At 45.0% G+C, this 21,366-nt stretch overlaps 2 protein-coding genes across 8 annotated transcripts; one reads left to right on the top strand and one right to left on the bottom strand.

Annotated features, from left to right (window-relative positions):
- Nucleotides 1-210: 210 nt before the first annotated feature.
- On the bottom strand, nt 211-6,095 carry CUNH19orf25 (chromosome unknown C19orf25 homolog). The gene is made up of 3 exons (XM_027853276.1): nt 6,008-6,095; nt 2,222-2,371; nt 211-1,173 (listed from the first exon to the last, which is right to left on the bottom strand). The coding sequence occupies exons 2-3, from the start codon at nt 2,358-2,360 to the stop codon at nt 929-931; spliced, it is 384 nt and encodes a 127-aa protein (XP_027709077.1). The 5' UTR covers nt 2,361-2,371; nt 6,008-6,095; the 3' UTR covers nt 211-928.
- LOC114036637 (CTD small phosphatase-like protein 2) lies at nt 5,361-16,329 on the top strand. Of its 7 annotated transcripts, none has more exons than XM_027853272.1 (12): nt 5,361-5,400; nt 6,771-6,868; nt 7,939-8,247; nt 8,381-8,465; nt 9,693-9,798; nt 9,959-10,045; nt 10,265-10,327; nt 10,572-10,651; nt 10,965-11,091; nt 13,786-13,881; nt 14,657-14,737; nt 15,438-16,329. In XM_027853272.1, exons 3-11 carry the CDS (start codon nt 7,968-7,970, stop codon nt 14,711-14,713), a joined length of 981 nt encoding a protein of 326 aa, XP_027709073.1. In that variant the 5' UTR covers nt 5,361-5,400; nt 6,771-6,868; nt 7,939-7,967; the 3' UTR covers nt 14,714-14,737; nt 15,438-16,329. The 7 variants fall into 7 exon arrangements, with proteins under 7 accessions (XP_027709073.1, XP_027709069.1, XP_027709072.1 ...); XM_027853268.1 differs by having other exon boundaries at nt 9,690-9,798; XM_027853271.1 differs by having other exon boundaries at nt 9,690-9,798; nt 15,316-16,329.
- The last annotated feature ends 5,037 nt before the right edge of the window (nt 16,330-21,366 follow it).

Below are 21,366 nucleotides of genomic sequence, written 5' to 3'. Positions count from 1 at the left end.
CCTATTCTAGATCCATCATCCTCTAAACTGAATGTCTAAGCATTAAGTGCAAATTCACTGGGGGCAGTTGTTGAAAACAAGAGACTGAGTCAACTCTCTGTGCAAGCTACAACCCCTCCATGACAGGGAAAATCAGTATGAAAATCTTCCTCAATCTCCTCCTGGCCTTCAGGGGGTAGGGCCTGAGGAAAAGAGAAGGCCAGGCCAGTGTTTGGACAATTTCACTTTAATGGGGGGCGATGAAATCAACAAAACCAACAGAAGCCAGTATGCAGAGAAATGACTAGTCAAAGTTTTAAAAAGTAAAAGGCATGGATTTAATAGGACTTTGAGGCCCATGTATAGAGAAACAGGAGAGATTGGGAAGAGGCTGTGCTGACAGCACCAGATGACATTTTGGGGAGCTGTGATAATTAAGTGAATGCGTTCCAGCAGCCAGCATTCTTCTCTGGTGATCTGGCAGTGTCTCTCAGAAGAATCATCCTTGGAGATAATGTCTTCATTGCCCTACCTTCATCATGTTCCAAGTGGACTTAGTCCTCAGTTCCATGGTCTGTTCTAGATACCCTTACGCACTCAAATTTGTCCAGGTCAATCTTGACCTTCCCAGGTGACCCCAATGGTTGTGTGTAACAACTGGCTTCAGTTCCTGATAGTACGTGTGAAGCTCTGTGGGGCCTTCTTGTCCTCCTTACAGGGCCAGAGGTAGATGTCATACTGCAATATTCCTCCACTCCTCCCCCAAATGGGGACGGGGCCTCAAGTCTGAAGGGGCAGGTGGGCTGAAGGAGAGAAAAGGGTGGAGGAAAACCCAGGGGGCCAGAACTGGCAGGCAAACCTTAGAAAAGCAGCTTCCAGAAAAGCTTGTGTCTCTGCAGACACAGAGGTCCTGAATTTCACTTCCAAAAACAAATCAAAAAGCATGACATCAACCTGAGCAGCCCACACCAGGATTACAGCTAGAACCCTGTGCATCAGAGACGGTCCTCTGCTTCATCTCTAGGATGTCTTCCTCAAGGCTGTCCCCAGACTGCCGCAGCTCCTCACACTTCTGTTTCAGCAGGCCACAGGCCAGCTGGAGCCGATGGTTCAGGGCCACATAGGAGCGACTCTGTTGGTACTGCCGTTCCCTTTCTGCCTCTGGGTCCTCATTCTCCTGAATGGCAGGAAGCTCTGAGAAGGAAAAGGGAAGGAAGGAGAAAAAAAGAACACAAGTCCAGTTGCCTCTCAACTACTTGTATATTGGAAATGGGCAGAGTATAATACCAATCTGTGAATAAAAACTATTCCTATGTCTTTAGCTCTGGAATGTGTCATCTGGAAGGCCCTTATAATTACGGAATGTTAAAGCCAGGAGGAACCTTAGAATCCAGAATGCCACAGTTGGGGGGGGGCCTTAGAACCCACAATGTCAGAGCTGGGAGGTTCCTTAGAACCCAGAATATTAAAGCTGGGGAGAGTCTTTAGAACAGAGAACACAGAATGGTATAGTAGAAAGGACCTAAGGACACTGAATGACACAGCTGGAGACTTTGGAGATCATTCAGTACAACCTCATTTTATAAACAGGGAAATTAAGCTCCTCGATCTTATGGATCTTATGGAGATCAGTTTGATATGAGGAATAAGATATGTACAACTACAGCAGTAGGCACAATGTGATACAGTCAACTGAACAATAAAATGGGAGTCAGGGCTGGATTCAAGGTCCAATTCTACCCCTTAATAGCTGCCTGACTCTGTGCAAATCACCTCCCCTCTCTGAATCTGCTTCCTCATCTATAAAATGAAGATATTATCTGCACTCTCTACATCACTGGGGGGCTATGAGGAAAGTGCTCTAGAAATGGGAATTGACTATTATCTTCAAAACCACAGATTTCACCGCCCCATAAGTATTTAACTAAAGTGGATATTTAAATGAGTCTGTTTTTTTTTCTCAGAAGTCAAATAACAGAAGTGAGTAAGCAGGATGCTAGAGAGCAGGGGGAAACTAGCATGGGATTAATAAAGATATATATATATATATGTACAATATATGTAAACATAAACATGTATGCACACATGCAAAGAAACGGACAAATCACAAAGTAGATAACTGGATAGTAAAAGTTGGCCAAACTACTAAGCTGATACCATTCAACTGGAACGTTCAGATACTCCCAGGATCAAGCTAGGCTGCAAATAACAGGGTTGCAGGAATGATGGGGACTTACATTACCTTCCATGGCTTGTGGGGCAAAGGAGGTGAAAACTGGATCAGAGGGCAGAGCACCATGGACATCCTCCAGGATCTGTTCAACTGTGGGCGGAGATGGTCTTGTGGGGAGGACCACTCGCTTTCTGGCCTTAGAGGTCATTAGGAAGAAGGCTGAGGTAGAAATCGAGATAAGAAATTAGGGGAAACTGCACAGGGAGTAAGAAAATAGAGAAAGAGAACAGGGTGGGAGGGAAGGAGAAGTGGAACAGCAGAGAGAATCACAGGAGAATTGAATCCACTAAGAGATCCATGATCTGGAACCTCGGGCGGGCCATCACATTTGGTGCCAGACTGCATGGTAGTCGTTTTCCCCATCCTGGACTTCCTATGAGGCAACATTAGATAGTAGAAAAAGTCCTGGGCTTGAAATCAGAAGACCTGGGAGATGTCACCTCCTCAAATGGATTTAGTTGAGGGTAATATTCAAATGAATTTACATTCTTTGAACCGTGTTCAAACCCTAGTTTAATGATACTCTTTTTTGCCCTCTACATATATCCTCGATTTTATCCGTCTCCTCAAATCTACCCTAGTCTAAAAAGAGAAGTCCCCCTCCCCCATTCTGCTACCTCCTCCAGCTATCTTTCCATGTCTCTCTGCCTCCCTACCTCCTGTCTGCACAGGTTTTGAAGCATCTTTCTTCTAAAGCTCAGCTCTTCTCTGTTCACTCACCTGCTCACACCTTCAGTGACTCTCAATGCCAACAGGGTAAAGGCTGGCTGACATTCAGGGTTTCCATAATCTAAGCCCAAGCTACCCTTCCCATGTTACCTTCCACCGTTCCTCCTAACATATCTACCAAACATGACTGCTCCAATCCAGCCAGAATCAAGCAAGCATTTCTTAAGCACCTACTGTGTGCTCAGCCCTATACACTCATTTACATTATTTCTGACCAGATGGCACTTTCCTATCTCTGCACCTTTGCTCATTTTGTTCCAGGTCAGCAATGCCCTCTCACACCCCTCTGTCCAGCAGATGATCCATCTCTCTTACTTAAAAAAAAAAAATTTAAATTAGTGAACTTAACACCAAACAAAAAGGGCTGCAAATCTCCATTATATGCAGCTCGCTTTTCTTTTGAAATACATAATAAGTGCCACATGTCACTTTTAAAGCCCTTATACCTGAATTGATTCATCTTGGGTCTTTCCTGGCTCTAAGTCAGTTTTTTCCAGTCACACCAGTCAGTCCCTCCAATCCCCTCATTTCACAGATAAGGAAACCTGCCCAACTCATCTGTGTTTCTCCAAAAGGATAACCTCACAAAAGGTCTTGCACATGAGATACCTTCAATAAATGTTAGCTGAATGGAAATAAGGTAGCTAAGAAAAAGAGTGACAGGTAGGAAGATGGGAAAAATTTGGGGGAGGAGGAAAGTGGGAAGTGGGGAAGGGGTCAGGTACAGGGAAATATGAAAGTGGGAAAATCAGGGAAGTCAGAACGTTGTTACCACTCCCAACAGAACTGAAATCAAGGAGTAATCTTTCATCTTATTTTTGTAAAGTCAATGCCTTGCACATAGTAGGAGTTTATTAAATGCTTTTTGTATTAGATTGGAAGTGTTCCTGCCTCTGTCCACCCCGTCTCCCCAAGCCAGCCTACATACTGCTACCTAAACATCCTCCACTGAAAAATCTTCAGTGGCTCCCTGTTTTCTGGCTGACCTCAAATTCAAAGCCCAAAACAATCTGGCACCACTATGCCTTTCTAGTTTTATCCCATCAAAGGCTACTTCACGGATTATCTTACATACCCAGCACTTAATATAAAGTCAATCAGTCAACTAGTATTTATTAAGCAACAACTACTATATACCAAGCAGTGTGCTATGTGCTAAGGATACAAAAAAAGGTTTAAGGAACTCACAATCTAATTAGGGGGAGACAATATGAACACAACTATATACAAACTACAGACATACGAAGGATAAATTGGGAAGTAGATTCTCTCAGAAGAAAGGCAAGAGTCTAAAATTATGGGCTGAGATTTTAACTGGGACTTAAAGGAAGCTGGGAGGCAGCGATGAAGACGGAGAACATTCCAAGCCGGGGGACAGCAGGAGAAAATGCTTGGAGTCAGGAGATGGAGTGTCTTATGTGAGGGAGAGCAAGGAGGCCAGTGTCACTAGAGTAGTATGTGCAGGGGAGTAAGGTGTAAGAAGACTGGAAAGGCAGGAAGGAGCCAGTTCATGAGAGGCTTTAAAAGCCAAATTGATTTTATACTTGACCCTGGAGGGAACAGGAAGCATTTGGTATTTTATTGAATAAGGAAGTGACACGGTCAGATTTGTACTTGAGGAAGATCACTTTGAAAGCTGAGTGGAGGATGGATTGGAATTGCAATACCCCAGGTCTCAGGTGATGAGGGCCTGCATCAGGGTGCTGGTACTGTCAGAGAGATGTCACCCAGGCAGAAATGAGATTTAACAACTGAATGGATATAGGTGGTAAGTGCCTTGGACTTCACATTTGTTGACTTAATCCTGGCCTTCCTCTTTTCCTGAATTCTCCTCTAGAATGCTCATCATCCTTTAAAGTAATTCAAAGGCACCCAACTAGGATCAAAGACTTAGAGCTTGAAGGGACCTTGGAGGTCATCTAGTTCAACTCTTTCATTTTAAAGATGTGGAAACTGAGGCCCATAAAGCTTCCATGACTTGTCTAAGGTCCCACAAGTTGTAAAGCCAAGACTGGAACCTAAACCCTTTAATTCTAAATTCTGCCCTTGTCTGCAGCAACCACCTTTTCTCTCAGACTTCACATAACCCTTTGTTTACTTTTTCCAGCACATTTATCATATTTTATTAAGCTGTAAGTGCCTACAATGTGCTAGGCTTTGGGGACCACCCTGATGCAGGCCCTCATCACCCCCACCTTGCCTCAAGTCTTTCCATACTCCAGTCCATCCTCCACTAAGCTTTCAAAGTGATCTTCCTAAAGTACAAGGGTTTTACACTCAGAGTCCCCCTACTAGACTGTGAAGTCTCCGTGGGCAGGGGTTGTATCTCATATAATTGTTCTTCGGTCCTTTCAGTCTTATCTGCCTCTTCCTGACCAGATTTGTGGTTTTCTTGGCAGAGATACTCGAGCTGTTTGCCATTTCCTTCTCCAGCTCATTTGACGCATGAGGAAACTGAGGTAAATAGGGTGAAGTAACTTGCCCAGGGTCACACAGCTATAAGTGTTTGAAGCCATATTCGAACTCAGATCTTCTTGACTCCACGCCTGACACTCTAGCCATATGCAGCTTAGGGGCCCCTAATGTATGTAAACTTCTCCCCTAAATCTCTGCACACAGTAAGGTAATGACTGGATTTGCAGAGATTGGGGTGGACTCAGGAAAGCTCTCCTGGGGGGGAAAAAGGGAGGGGCAGGAGAAAGATGGAGAAGGGGAAGAGGTGGAAGGAGAGCATCTAGAGGAGGGGAAAGGAGGAGCGGGGTGGGAGGGAGGTGAGGGAGCAGCAGGAGGAAGAAAGGAGGGAGGTGAGGGAAGGGGTGGAGGGGCAGGCAGGGGAGGAGGGTGGAGGAGGAGCGGGGTGGCGGGGGGAGAAGGATGGCGGTCCTCCCCTTCCCCCTCCAGCCGCACTTCACTAACATTACAGGGATGTCACGAAATGCAGCTTACCCCCCTCCCCATCCCAGACCAGCATCTGGTCCACGGGCGCCCATCCCACGGCTCGCGGAAGGCCTAAGGAAGCCACTTCCCTCCCCTCATTCTAACACTACGAAGGGGAGAGTCCCTCACCTGAAGCTCACGCTCCAGCGTCAGGGCAACCGCCACGAGGGCCACTTCCGCTTCCGCCGCTTTCTCCCTCCTCTCCTACCCCTCCCGCCGACGCGCATGCGTCGGGAGTCGCCGGGCGAGCGCGCGGCCGCCCGTTCTGGCCCCGCCTCCGCCGGACGCACGCTGGGCGGTTTCCTCCTCGCCACCGCGTCTCGCCCCTCCCCCATCTCCGAGGCCGGAGACGTGACGCTCTGGCCCCGCCTCCTCCTCCCTTCGCCTTTCCTCGGGCACGCCGGGGCCGGTGGCCGGGCGCTTTCCGGGCCCGCCTCCTCCTTTCTTCTCCTCCTCCTCGGAGTCTCTTCCCATCCCCCCACCTCCCTCTCCCCTTGCGCCCCTGCTGGGGGACAATGGACTGTGTGTTAGGAAGGGGTGGGGCAGCGTTAAACGTAAGCTCCTTGAGGGCAGGCGAGGCCTACCCACCACGGAGGTTCCTAAGATTGTAGATTTGCAGCTGGAAGGGACCTCAGAAGCCACCTAGCCCAAAGCGCCTATTGTACAGGTGAGCAGACTGAGGCCCGGGAAGGTGCTATCTAATAAATACCAGCCTCCCAGCCTCAGTTTCCTCATCTGTAAAATCGGGATCATAATAGCACAAGGTCGTTGTGAGACTCGGTTGTAATAACATATTTGCAAACCTTAAAGTGAAATATAATAACTAAGGGCTATCAGTGTATTATTAATGAAAGAGTAGTGATCAGGCCACTAACTATGGATGAACTGAAAGCTTGTAGGTCTCCATCCTGAGCTGCCGCCGAGATCCTTGAACACAGTACTTAGGAAGAAAGCAGCAGCAAGAGTCCAGAGGATACGAACTAGGACCAAGTAAGACCCAAACATTCCTTTATAGAAGGGTGCAGAACCCGGCTCTAACACAAAGTCCCAAATTTAGAAAGTAGGAATGAGTAAACAAAAAAAAGAATCCCACCATAAAGATACTGACATGGATACCTAAGAGACAAACCTGGAAGAAGAGAATAGCTCCAAAGCACAAAGGCTCAAAGAAAAACACTGCTTGGACACAAGTTCAACTAGAATTCCGGGGAGAAATAAAGCAAACATTTAAAAAAGATAGAGATCATTAATCAAATTCCATTGCCTTACAAATAGGGAAACTGAGGTCCAAGAGGGGAGTAACTCTTCCAGGCTGAGGCAGAGCCAGGACTAGAACACAGGTGTCTTGACTCTGCCCTGAGCTCTCTCTCCCCCCATAGTGGATCACACCATCTCCTCTGTCTCCATAAAGATTTCTCCTAGATGCTTCCCCATACACACTCCCAGCTGCTGACCCTTTAAATAAACACCGATGCCTGGCTGAGGATGAGGAGTGGGCTCAGCTGAGCTGAGCTAGATTGAGTTTCTAGGTGCTTTCCAGTCAAGCAGCCTGCTGACTAGGTTTCTTCTCTCTTCTGTTTTATAACCAGCTACCATGACTGTCCCTGTCCCTTCTCCCTCTCCTGTTTCTCCTTGGCTAAAACCTGAATGCTTTGGGCAAAGCTAGTTTGCAGTAGACATTAGACTAGCTTCTGTGGGATGCCTAGTTCCCCTTCCCCCGGGCCCTGGTACCTAAATGATGAGGCTACCTCCTGGACACAGATGGTCCCCAAGCAATGAAGGGGCAATGCCAGTCATTTAAATTATACAGTGCATTTATTATCAAAGGAGAAGTCAGGACACCTACCTTCCAGTCCTGGCTTTGCTGCTAAGTGGCTGTGTTTTCCCATCTGTAAAATAGCAGGGAGAAAGTAAATCAGAGATCTCTAATACCTCTTCTGCCACTTTATTTTAAGAGTTCCTTCAGTTTTAAGAGCCTGTCAAACATCCTTGGAGCCAAGGGGCCCCGACTCTCCTATTCCCTTCAAGTCTCCTAATTATGTCCCCTAATTATCCTTCAGCTGCTTGCCCACCTGACTCATCCAGACCCATGATTCTTCGTTCTGGAAAAGTGACATTCATGTCTCCCCGACCATTGGGAGACCTTGATGTCCTGGAAGAAGACAGATGGCCCTGTGTCAGTCCGTGCTGGCCATTCCAGAGAACAAGGGAGGCTTCAAGGCAGCTAGAGAGAAGCCAGATGTGTGAGGCCGATACTCAAGAGGCCAGTGGTGAGGTCCATCTCCCCAGTGTGGGGCAGTGCCAGGCATTAAGTTTGGCCCAGGAGTCATCAAGCAAGAGGAAGTGGGCAAAGGCATTCGATGAAGAAGGTAAGGAGTCAGGTTGAAGTTGGGGCCTTGTCTAAAAATCAGGCCTTCTGGGGAGAGAGGCTGGGGTTATCAAGGAGAAGGGGCACCCTAGGCTCCTCCCTTCCTTCTCCACAAAGGCCTCCTTTTCCTTTAGCCCCCCAGGTCCCTTGGAGTCAACCTACAACCCCAAACCCCTATTTCTCTGCTCTACCCGTGGAGGAGACCTTCCCCTGCCCCCTGTGAGTACCATGCTGCTATACACCTCAGAACCTGAGCTGGGGCGGGGAATGGAAGGAGGTGTCCTGTGACGTACCAGATGACGGGAATGTAATCGGGGAATATCTTTTAATTTAACTTTTTATTAATGTGTATGGTTTTTAAAAAGTATCGATACGTTTTGTTGTGACAGAACAGACTTCTCAACACACCCTCTTATAAAGGACGTTCTCTGAGAAACAGTTTATCAGTTAACAGAAAAGAGCTGTGTTCTTTCACTGTGACAGTGGGGTGCTAACACTGACCACTGCAAGCCACAAAGGTTTTGTTTTTGTCTCTCCATGTGAACATCATTTACTTTTCTGAATTTATTGTGAGTTTAGTGTTCTTTCAGCCTTGCTATCCCATCCCATGTTTCTATTCTTAGGATAGAGACAAGAATTGGGTCTGGGACTTCATTGGTGTAGGGAACTCCCAGGTGAGGTAACTCCCTCCATCAGTGTTGGTCAGAAACTGCTCTGCAATTTATTATGGTCTTAGAGAATTACCTAGAGCATGGAGAGATTAGTTAGAGTTATTTACTTGGCCAGGGTCTCTCAACCAGTGTCTGTCAGAGCCAAGATATGAACCTAGCTCTTCCTAGTTCCAAAGCCTACCCTCTATCCACCACATGTCCTCTCTAGTCATTTCTTACTGTGTAGTAGCAGCCCAATTAAATTCATATTCTATATGGAAGGCTGGTCTTGGAAGCAAGAAGGCTTGGGTTCAAGTCCTTCTTGTGATACATACTAGCTCTGTGACCTTGGGTAAGTCACTTAAATACTGTGTGCTTCCCTAGGATAATTCTTTAGGACTTAGTAAGTCATTTGTAATAATAAAGGGAATTCCCATGCTAAGCAATGCCCATGATGCCTAAATCACAGATCAAAGTATATAGACATTCCCCAATCATTGGATACATAATTTATTTCCATTTTTAATCATAAATAATGCCATTATGAAACTGTTGATCACTGAGGTTGCAATAGCTGATAAATGACTTAATGTATGAGCTCTAGAATTTGTATCCTAACAGGGTATTGCTTTAACCCAAATAATAGAGTGCCCTAATGTGGAATTTCAATCAGAGTGATTGCTTATTAGAAAAGGCATTTTGGGGTAGAGGTCTGAGAAAAGGAATGAAGGCAGCTGCCCAGTCTTTCTCTGGCTAGCAGACCAGACCTGCTGAGCTTCTGTTTCTCCTCTAGCAGCTCCCTCACCCCCTGTCCTCTGTACCGAAGGAGACTCTGGCCTCGGAGGCTAAATATTCCTCCAAAGACCCGGAGCATGCCAGATAGCACACTGGTCCTGGAGTTGGTATGTGAGTCAGGGCCCCAGCCCTTCCCCTTGACCTGATCTTGGCCCCAGGCCCGGCCAGCCGTTGAATCTTCCTTGTCACTGACTAGAGCTTAGGCACAGGGTCGGGGTGGAGAAGAGCAGAGCTCCCTCCCTTCCTCCAGCCCAGTTCCCTCCTCAGGACGATACCTTGGTCTCTTGCTCCCTCCGGGCTGTGCCCAATGCCCACTTCTGCTTCCCTGTGAGTTTCCAAGGTATGTATTACAAGGTGAGTCGTTTTGGTCCTCGGGTGGTGGTTATGGATGGGTTGGAGAGATGCCCTTAGGTTATTGACCCCTGAACCCCGGAATGTCTGAGCTAGAAGGGATAGGAGCTCTCCTGTTGCCTGCCCAGCGGGCAGCTGGGCCTGGCCACTGTCTTTGGCTGGCAAGGGAAGTGAAGACACCCTAGCCATTGCTTCCAATGGGTACCTGTTGTTGGTCCCCAGGTGCAGGGCAGGCTGCGGCCCCACACCCGTGAGTTCCTGGAGATCCTGAGTCAGTTCTTCCAGGTACTTCTCCCTGCCTCCCCCACCTCGTGGGTCACACCCCACTATCTGTAGTCCAGTCTGACAACTAGAGGGGAGTGTAGTGCGGTGGGTCAGGGGGCTCTACCTTCTGCTTGGAGGGGAAAATCGGAAGGATCTCTGGGCCTTCCTAAGGATTACATCTCCTTGCCCCATTTCTAGGAAAGCTGAGACCTTCGGCCCATCCCCCTCCTAATTCCCTATTCCCCACCCCCCACCCCCACTCTAGATCATTATCTTCACCACGGCTAAAAGGGACTATGCAGAACCAATCGCAGATCTCCTGGATCCCCACAAGAAGCTGATTAGGTGAAGCCACCAGCTCCCCACTCTGCTCTTGGACCCTTTCACCCCATCACAACCTGGTCCTTTACCCACCTAGGCCAGTGGAAAGAGCACTGGGCATGGGAGTCAGGCAGGACACTAAGTGTCCCGTCTTGGCTTGACCACTGACTGGTGTGTGACTTGGGGCGAATGACTGCCTCCTTCTGAGCCCCCAGCTTGGAATTGGGGCAATCATCCTTCCCCTCCTCCCCCAGGATGAGGTTGTGAGAGGCCTTGAATAAGGTGGCATCCAAACAGAGGTCAAAGGGTGAGGGTGAGGGTTTTGTTTGGACCCCAGGGGCCGCCTTTTCCAGGATGACTGCATCTGCCTCCAGGGTCACTATGTGAAGGATCTGAAGGTGCTGGGGCAGGACCTGGCCCGGACTGTGATTCTGACTGATTCCCTCAAGGCCTTCCCCTACCAGGTAACAACCTTCCCCCCCCTCCCCTCATCACCGTGGAGAGATCCATCTGCATGGAGAGTATTGAACAGTAATGGAAAGAACCCTGCATTTAGAGACAGATCACAGGATTTTAGAGTTAGGAGAGACCTCAGAGGTTATCTAGGTGAACCCCAACATTTCACACATTAAAGAAACTGAGGTTCACAGAGAGAGAGAGAGGCAGTCAAGATTGAAACCCGTCTTTGGACTCTAAATTCAGTGTTCTTGCCACTACCCAAAGGACCTGAATTTGAATCCTGGCTTAGCCACCTATTCCCTCTGCCATCCTGGGCAAATCAGTTCTCCTTCCTGGGAATAGATATCCTTTTTACAGGAGCAGGTTGATAGGGAGGTCAGTGAGGAGGAGAGAGAATGGTTGGTTGTTAATGGTTTAATATCAATGTAGTAAGAGGCCTCCAGTGGAGGATGCCGGGGATTTGTGCTGGCCCAGTGTCAGTCAATCCTGGAAGCATTGATTAAGCACTTACTGTGTGCCAGGCACTGTGATAAGCACTAGGAGTACAAAGAAAGGCCAAAGACAGTCCTCTCAAGTTGTTCACAGTCTAATGGGAGAGAAAACATGCAGACAACTATGTTTTTATCTTACTTACATAAAGGCCTAGGTAGCATACTCATCAAATTTTAGATGACCCAAAACATGAAAGATAGAATGAGGATCCAAAAAAGATCCTGACGGGCTAACAGGGGTGAGGGATCCGCGAAGGGCCACCCTTGAGGACCTAGAGGGCCACATGTGGCCCTACCCCTGCCAGTGCATTGGGTTGAATCCAATTTGATGACATTCAACAGGAATAATACACTGATACAAGATGGAGGAGGCCTGATTAGGCAGCACTTGTACTGGGAAGGATCTGGAGGGGTTTAGTGAGCTGTCAGTCAAGCATTTATTAAGCACCTACTATGTGCGAGGCACTATTCTAAGCAATGGGGCTACAAAAAGAAGCAAAAGACAGTGTCTGCCCTCAAGGAACTCACAACCTAATGAAAATTCGATATGAGGTAGCAGTGTGATGCTATGAGGCAGCAAAAAGGAAAAACAAACCTCATGTGTCCTTGGGCTATATATTCTGCCCTCATCAGAACTTGCTTTCGATTCTGGGCACCACCATCTAGGGATACCAGGCAGAATGAGGAAGGGTCTTAAAGCAATGTCTTATCAGTTGAAGGATGTGGGTGTAGATAGGCTGGAGAAGAGAAGACTGAAGGGGCACACAAGAGCTTATTCGAATATTTGGAGGGCTGTCATGTAAAGGAGGGAATAGTTTGTCCTGTTTGTCCCCGAAAGTAGAATCAGGAGGAGTGAGTGGAAGCTGAAAAGAGGCTAATTTAGTCTGGAGGTCACCGGGAACTATCTAGAATGGAAGGTGACCCAGCTCCTTCCCGCTGAAGGTCTGCAAACGGAGGCTGAACAACCTCGTGTCCCGTATGAGTACGCGAGTTGCAGTGGACAGCTAGCGACATCCCTTCTAACTCTCAACTTGTGTGACACCAGAATTTATCCCCAAAGGGCAGTTGTTCTAAAACTTTTGGTACATCACAGAAAAACTCTGGAAGACAAAATATCCATAGCTGGGCTCTATGGTAGGAAAAACAAACTGGAAACAAAGCAGGTGCCCATCAGACGGGAGATGAGTGAACAGATGAGTGTAAGAAGAAACAACAAAGATAAGAAATTCAGAAAAATGGGAAGATCTAAATGAACCCATGCAGAGAGAAGGGAGAAGAACCAGGAGAGCAATGCCCATCTTGCTGATGCAAATGAAAACAATAATAAAGCACCATTGAATTCATATTAATTTCAGTGCCCAATCTTTGTTCCAGAGAAAAGAGGAGAAAGCATACTTCTGTCCTCTTGGTAGAAAGGTGGGTGGCTAGGAGTGTCAGGGTGGGGAACCTGTGGCTTTGAGGCCACATGTGGCCCTGTAGGTCCTCAAGTGGGGCCCTTTGACTGAATCCAAGCTTCACAGAGCAAATCCCATTAATAAAAGGATTTGTTCTACAAAACTTGGACTCAGTCAAAAGGCCGCACCCAAGGACCTAGAAGGCCGCAGGTTGGCCCCCCCCACCCCAGTCTCTAAGGGCATCTAAGGGGTGCCAGGGCAGCTAGATGGTGTAGCTGATAGAGTGCCTGGTCTGGAGTCAGGAAGACTCGTCTCCCTGAGTTCAAATCTGGCCTGAGACACTTGCTTAGGCTGTGTGATCCTACGCAAGTCACTTCACCCTGTTTGCCTCGGTTTCCTCATCTGTAAAATGAGCCGGAGAAGGAAACAACAAACCTCTCCAGTATCTCTGCCAAGAAAACCCAAAATGGAGTCTCAAGGAGTTAGACATGACTGAAAAATGGCTGAACAACAACAGGGTTGTCTAATGAGGAATGGGTCATTAGCTTCTTTGGGTGGTTTTGTTTAACTTTGTCTTTGCTCACTGGCATTTTCTGGGGAGTGGGTGGGGTGGGTAAGAAAAATGAAACAAAATATAAACGAGTTAGATTAGCTCTTAATCCTGGGAATACGGCCCCTTTACCACAATGCACCCATCCGTATACAGAGCAGGAATTTGCTGCCCTCTAACGGTCATAAGGAGGAAATTGCCTAAACTAGACAATGGGAATTATTAGGTGGGAGGAAGATGTCCCATCCTTTGCATGTCTTCCAGGTGGACAACCAGCTCCTGATTCCCCGATGGCAAGGAGACAGTGAGGACCAGGAGCTGTCTAAGCTTCTGCCTTTTCTGGAACGTCTAAGTCACTTGGTAAGGAAATAGTGGGGAATGGGACAGAAAGCCCCCATTGAGGTCTTGGCCCAACTTCTCGACCCTTCCGCACTCCACTCATTGGACCTTCTATCTCATAAGTTCCCCAAGTGGGTGATGCTGTCCCTTGGGGGCACTGAAACAATCCAGGGAGGTGGTCGTAGCCTCCGGTGCAATTGGGGGGGGGGCGTTGAATAAAAATACTGGGGAGGTGGAAGCATAAGGAAAGAGAAGAAAAGAAAATTTTGAAAACCTATTCGTGCATGCTTCATCTGTTGTGTAACAGAGTTAAAGTCATAGTGATTACATTGTTTTCCAAAGAAACACACAAAATGCAAGTTATAATAGATCAGTGGTCAAGTCTGCCTACAGGTCTTAACAAACAAATGTTGGCAGGCCGGCGAAGTCCAGCATGCCTCAGCAGGAATATGTGTGTGTAATGATTTGTTTATAATACAGTGCTATGTGGTTATATTGCAGTGCAGGAAAAAAACCCCACAAATTTACAATAAATTATTAAATTTAAGATGTGTCATTTAAAAATATATTTTATATCTTTTGAAATGACACAAATTTAAAAAAAAACATTAAAGGGTTAAAGAAAGTAGATTTCCAGGGGGGTGCTAAGTAATTTTTTTTTTTTAAAAAGGGATGGTAGGCCAAATTAGTTTGGGAATCTCGGATTCCCTGACACTCTGGTGGAGTGCCCTGCCTCCTTCCCCTAGTCCTTATCTTCCATCTTGTCATTGCCTCTCCCTTATCCTTTGTCACATAGGATGATGTCCGACCAGAGCTTTGGAACCTCCACCCTACTCTGAGCACAGAGAAGTGAAGCAGGCCGCCCTTCCCTGGGAAGGTATGTGTGCATCTGGAGACTCCCCCTCTCCAATTCCACCCCCTCCCCAACACACATGCCTCTGACATCTATCTGGCTTTGGCCGTGGGAATGCTGAGGAGGTGGAGAGAAAACAAGTTTTCCTTGGATTTGATTGTGCTCGGCCTAGGTTCAGGTCCAGGGCTCCAGTGAAATCAGGTAATGAAACAGTGAAATCGGACGCCTTGGCTAAGAAATGAAATCTACTGCCTTATGTTCTGCCCCCTTCTCTGTATTTTCTTAAGGGAACACAGGCTGGGGCTAGGAAGGTGTAGTGAACGGTGGTGGGGACTGAACTGGGATTTTCACCTTTGTCAGGGTAGGGGCACTCCCATACTACTCCTTGTTTTATCTAATCTAGCAAACACAGCAGAAGAAGATGTGTGGCTTACTTTCCTTGGGCTATAGGTCATAGGATGTGTTATTGGGTCCAGGGTCTTGCCCTCTGTGACGAGACAAGGCTGCTTAGAAAGCCTGAGGTAGAAGGGCCTATAGAAACAAGAACAGTATCAGAGGTGAACGGGGACCTCAGTGCAACTTCTTTCTCTCTTCCATGACAGAACCAGACTTGAACCCAGGGTTTTCTCAAGGGACACACTTTTTTTCCATCAGGGTAGGGGAGCTACCTCTGGGAAAATCGTGGCCTCTGACCCCCAGCCCTGATTTGTGTTGTCCACTGCAGGCAGATGCTGAGCTCTGGGGGCTTTCAGCGGTCTGGGAGAGCAACAGGAGCTCCCTGAGAGAGGACATCTGTTGCATTTCATGTATGAAAAGACTGAGAAACTTGAATAAAATGGTTTTACCACTCCAGTGGCTGAGGTGGACAAAGGGCCTATGGCAGAGGAGAGCATTGTCTGGGCTTACTGGGTGCAGAGCAGCAGTAATAATAATAGTAACAAATGTTTTACGTGCATGATCTCATTTAGATTTTGATTGTCCATTTTACCGAAGAGGACACTGCATTTTGGAGAGGTTAACTGCCTTGCCCCTTCAGGTGTCAAAGGGGGTTTGATTGGATGTCTTCCTGACTCCCAAGCCATCACTCTGTCTAGTATGCCAGTTTGCCAGGGCAGGTGCCTTAGTCAGTCCATAAACACTTGTTAAGCACCTATTATGTGCTGGGTACTATGCTAACCCCAAGAGACAGAGTTTCTGCCTTAACCACCTTTGTAAAAGGGAATGCCCTTGATGACTAAAAAGTTACCTCGATTGGTGACATTTTACTCCTGCTTGATATTAAGACTGGGCCACCCCCAGCAATCTGGATGGGCAAGCCATCTCCAGCTGGACCATGCTGGTTGGTTTTCTCCTTCCTGAGCTGGGTCACCCTAAACTCTGCAGGAGGGGTACAAGGACAGGGGCTCATTTACTACCCCCCACCAAGAACTTGCCCAGAATAGATCCTGTTTATACTTTGAGCTCAAGTTAGGTCTCCTGGTTGGGTGGGGTCCCCGCCCAAGATTGAAGAGCAAGTTCCTGGAGGGCTGGGACAATCTCATCAGTCTTGTTCTTTAGAGACTGACTTTTTACAGGGGCTGGGCTTTGGATGAAGAAATAAAGGAGAAAATCCTGGATCCCCATTTAATAATTGGTTATTAATATAATAGCAAAATAATTCGCTCACAAAGAAAGGTAAAAGACAGTCCCTACCTTGAGGATCTCCCACTCTAATGGGGGAGGTGAGACCTGAGCTTCCTGACACAAACGCACAGCCCTTAGTACCATATGCTTTAGTATCTTCTCTGGGGCTCAGTGGTCTTAGATTATTTTAAAATAGTATTTTTTCCAGTTACATGTAAAGACAATTTTTAACATTCATTTTTAAATAAAACTTTGAATTCCAGATTTTCTCCCTCCTCTTCCTTCCCCCTTCCTTAAGACAATAAGCAATTGGATATAGGTTATATATGTGCAATCGTGTGAAACCTATTTCCTTCAACCTGCAATTGCAATATTAGTCATATTGCAAAAGAAGAGACAGTTTGCAAAAAAAAATTACAGTTTGTAAAAGAAAAGAAACACGAAAAAAGATAAAGGGAAAGTGTTTTGATCTGCATTCAGACTCCATCAGTTCTTTTTCTGGATGTGGACAGCATTTTCCATCATGAGTTTTTTGGAATTGTCTTGGATCATTGTATTTCTGAGTTAGGCTATTTTCTGAAGATGTGAGGACTTTTGTCCCTTTGGCTTCCCCAACCTTAGTGAGTCAGGAGCTCCAGTTTAAGCCTTCTTAGATCTGACAAGTTTCTTAATCACCTGTGGGGTCAGAGCACTGTGCTGAGTGCTGAGTCAGTGACTAGGGGTAGGGGGTGCCTGCTATCCTGGAGCTCACCCTGTCCCAGTGAGATAAGAACCTTACCAGCTGAATATAGATGCAAAAAATTTTAAATAAAATATTAGCAAGTAGATTACAGCAACTTATCACAAGAATAATGCACTATGACCAGGTAGGATTTATACCAGGAATGCAGGGCTGGTTCAATATTAGGAAAACCATCAGCATAATTGATCATAACAAAACTAACAGAAACCACATGATCATCTCAATAGATGCAGAAAAAGCTTTTGACAAAATACAACACCCATTCCTATTAAAAACACTAGAGAGCATAAGAATAAATGGAGTCTTCTTTAAAATAATAAGTAGTATCTACCTAAGACCTTCAGCAAGCATCATATGTAATGGGGACAAGCTAGAAGCATTTCCAATAAGATCAGGGGTGAAACAAGGATGTCCATTATCACCACTGTTGTTCAATATCGTACTGGAAATTTTAGCTTTAGCAATAAGAGAAGAAAAAGAAATTGATGGTATTAAAATAGGCAAAGAAGAGACAAAGCTATCACTCTTTGCAGATGATATGATGATATACTTAGAGAATCCTAGAGAATCAAGTAAAAAACTACTTGAAGTAATAAACAACTTTAGCAAAGTTTCAGGCTATAAAATAAACCCACATAAATCATCAGCATTTCTATATATTACCAACAAAGCCCAACAGCAAGAGATAGAAAGAGAAATTTCATTTAAAGTTACTGTAGACATTATAAAATGTTTAGGAGTCTACCTACCGAAACAAACCCAGGAACTATATGAACACAATTACAAAACACTTTTCACACAAATAAAGTCAGATCTAAATAACTGGAAAAACATCAGTTGCTCATGGTTGGGATGAGCTAATGTGAAAAAAATGACAATTCAACCTAAGCTAATTTACTTATTCAGTGCCATACCAATCAAACTACCAAAAAATTATTTTATAGAGCTAGAAAAAATAAGATTCATTTGGAATAATGAAAGGTCCAGAATATCAAGGGAACTAACGAAAAGAAATGCAGGGAAGGTGGCCTGGCCATTCCAGATCTTAAATTGTATTATAAAGCAGCAATCATCAAAACTACTTGGTACTGGCTAAGAAATAGAGTGGTGGATCAGTGGAATAGGTTAGGTATGTAAGACACAGTATAGTCATTGACTCTTTGATAAACCCAAAGACCCCGGCTTCTAGGATAAGAACTCACTATTGGACAAAAACTGCTGGGAAAACTGGAAAAGAGTATGGCAGAAACCAGGCACAGACCAAAATCTCATACTGTATACCAAAATAAAGTTAAAATGGGTTCATGATTTAGATATAAAGACAGATACTATAAGCAAATTGGGACAGCAAGAAATAGTTTACCTATCAGATTTATGGAGAGCAGAAGAATTTATGACCAAATAGGAGACAGAGAACATTGTGAAATGCAAAATGGATAATTTTGATTACATTAAATTGAAAAGTTTTTGCACAAAGTCAATACAACCAAGATTAGAATGAAAGTAGAAAATTGGGAAAGAATTTTTACAACCAGTGTCTCTTATAAGGGCCTCATTTCTAAAATATATAGAGAATTAAGTCAAATTTATAAGAATACAAGTCATTCCCTAATTGATAAATGGTCAAAGGATATGAGTAGGCAGTTTTTAGATGAAATTAAAACCATCGATAGTCATATGAAAAAATGCTCTAAATCACTATTGATTAGAGAAATGCAAATCAAAACAACTCTGAGATACCACATCACACCTATCAGACTGGTTAACATAACAAAACAGGAAAATGATAAATGTTGGAGAAGATGTAGGAAAATTGGAACACTAATGCATTGTTGGTAGAGTTGTGAACTGATCTAACCATTTTGGAAAGCAATTTGGAACTATGCCCAAAGGGCTATAAAAACGTGCATACCCTTTGACCCAGCAATAGCACTTCTAAGAGATAATACAAATGGGAAAAGGACCCACATGTACAAAAATATTTATAGCAGCTCTTTGTGGTGGCAAAGAATTGGAAATTGAGAGGATGCCCATCAATTGGGGAATGGCTGGACAAGTTGTGGTATATGAATGTAATGGAATACTATTGAACTGTAAAAAATGATGATCAGGCAGACTTTAGAAAAACCTGGAAAGATTTGTATGGACTGATGCTGAGTTAAGTGAGCAGAATCAGGAGAACATTGTACACAGTAACAGCCACGTTGTGAAATGACTAACTTTAATAGACTTAGCCCTTCTCAGCAATGCAAGGATCTAAGACATCTCCAAAGGTGTGCTACCCCCATCCAAAGAAAGAACTATGAAGTTTGAATGCAGATCAAAGCATACTATTTTTGCTATTTTTTTCTTTCGTTTTGTTTTGTTTTCTCTTTCTTGTGGTTCCTCCTATTGGTTCTAATTCTTCCTTACACCATCACTAATGTGAAAATATGTTTAATAGGAATGTATATGTACAGCCTATATCAGATTACATGCTGTCTTGGGGAGGGAGGTGGGGAGGAAAGGGGAAAAAAATTCAAAACTCAAAAGCTTATGGAAGTGATTGTTGATAAATCAAAATAAGTTAATAAAAAAAAGAACCTTACCAGCTCTAATGTGCAACATTACATGATAAGCCTATGGGAGAGTTTCAAAACAAGGGGCCTTATGAGGTCCAGTGGGAAAAGCCATTTTTGTGTGCATTTTGTCTGGGGCAAGGTAAGGGAAAGCTGCTGCCTGGAGGAGTTAGCCTTTGTATTGAGCTTCAAAGGGATGGTGGGCATTAATTAACTTAGGAGGGTTGTGGTAAGAGGTCTAGGGAATATTACAAAGAAATGAAGATGGGAGTAGTCCATTCTGACTGGAGTATAGAGTGCAACAACAAGGTGATCTGTTTTCAATTCTGTCTCTTCCCCCTTGGCATCACAGTCCATCTAAATACATGGACAGCTGCCACGTTCCACCCCTACCCCCATCCCAAGTCTTCTCTTCTCCTAACTAAACATCCCCAGGCCCTTTAACTCCCTTTGTAAGACAGGGTGCCCAGGCCCTTCATCATCCTGATTACCTTTCTCTGGATGGGCTCCAACATGTCAATGTCTTTCCTAAAACATGGCACCCAGAATTGAACAGAGTTCTTGAATAGTCTGACAAGAGCAAAAGACTATCATTGCCTTCCAGTATTGTGGATGCTAGAGCCTCTCTCAATGTAGTCTAAAGCCATAATGGTCTTTTTGCCTACTATATCACTCAATTCATCACACTGAGCTTGTAGGTGACTAGAACCAGATCTTTTCATTTTTAAAAGTTCTCTTATTATTCATTTAATAATCATAATGAAATTTATAGCCATTCTTTTTGTGGTGGCCAAGAGATGGAAATCAAGGGGATGCCCATCAACTGGGGAATGGTTGAACACCTTGTAGTATACGGTTGTAATGGAATATTATATGCTATAAGAATGATAAGCAGGCTGATTTCAGAAGAGCCTGCAAAGACTTATATGAACTGATGCAAAGTGAATTGAGCAGAACCAGGAGAACATGGTACATAATAATCACAATACTGTGCAATTGTGAATGACTTAGCTATTCTCAGCAATACATTGATGGAAGACAATTCTCCATGATGAATTGATCAAGTCTGAATGCAGATCAAAGCGTACTCTTTCTCACTTTCTGTATTTTTTTCATTTTTTTTCCTATGTCTTCTTTCCAACATGACTGATACGGTGATATGTTTTGCAGGATTGAACATGTATAACGTTTGTCAAATTGTCTACCATCTCAGGGAAGGAGGGAGAGAGAAAATTTGGAACTAAAAAAAATTTTAAAACAAATGTTAAAAATTATCTTTACATGTAACTGGGTAAGGGGGAGAAATAGTGAGCAGGATGCTCTCAGAAAAACTTGGGAAGACTTATATGAACTGATGCAAAGTGAAATGAGCAGAACCAGGAGAACATTATGCACATTAAAAGCAATATTGTACAGTGATCCAGAGTGTTTGGAGTATTCAAGGAGGACTAGCACCTCTGGTATGAAGGCTTGCCGAGCCCTTTTCAGGGCTGCTCGTATACCTTTGGTGTCTGCCTGGCTCTCAACTCTCACCTGTAGCATGCACAGTGGCTGCCACTACATAAACTGTTTAGGCAGACAAGCTAAACCAGGCTGAGGGTAACTGCTGAGCCTTAAACCTGTCAATGATTTAGGGGGATATCTGCCCCAGGCATGTAAAGACTGCCCCTGACAATGGGTGGATGAGAACAATTTGTTCCAAGCTGCTAAAGCAAGCATTGTGGAGCACT

Source organism: Vombatus ursinus, unplaced genomic scaffold, assembly GCF_900497805.2.
Source record: "Vombatus ursinus unplaced genomic scaffold, bare-nosed wombat genome assembly UNPS02009918.1, whole genome shotgun sequence".
In the NCBI taxonomy this organism is placed as follows: domain Eukaryota; kingdom Metazoa; phylum Chordata; class Mammalia; order Diprotodontia; family Vombatidae; genus Vombatus; species Vombatus ursinus.
This window is presented reverse-complemented; position numbering and strand designations above follow the sequence as displayed.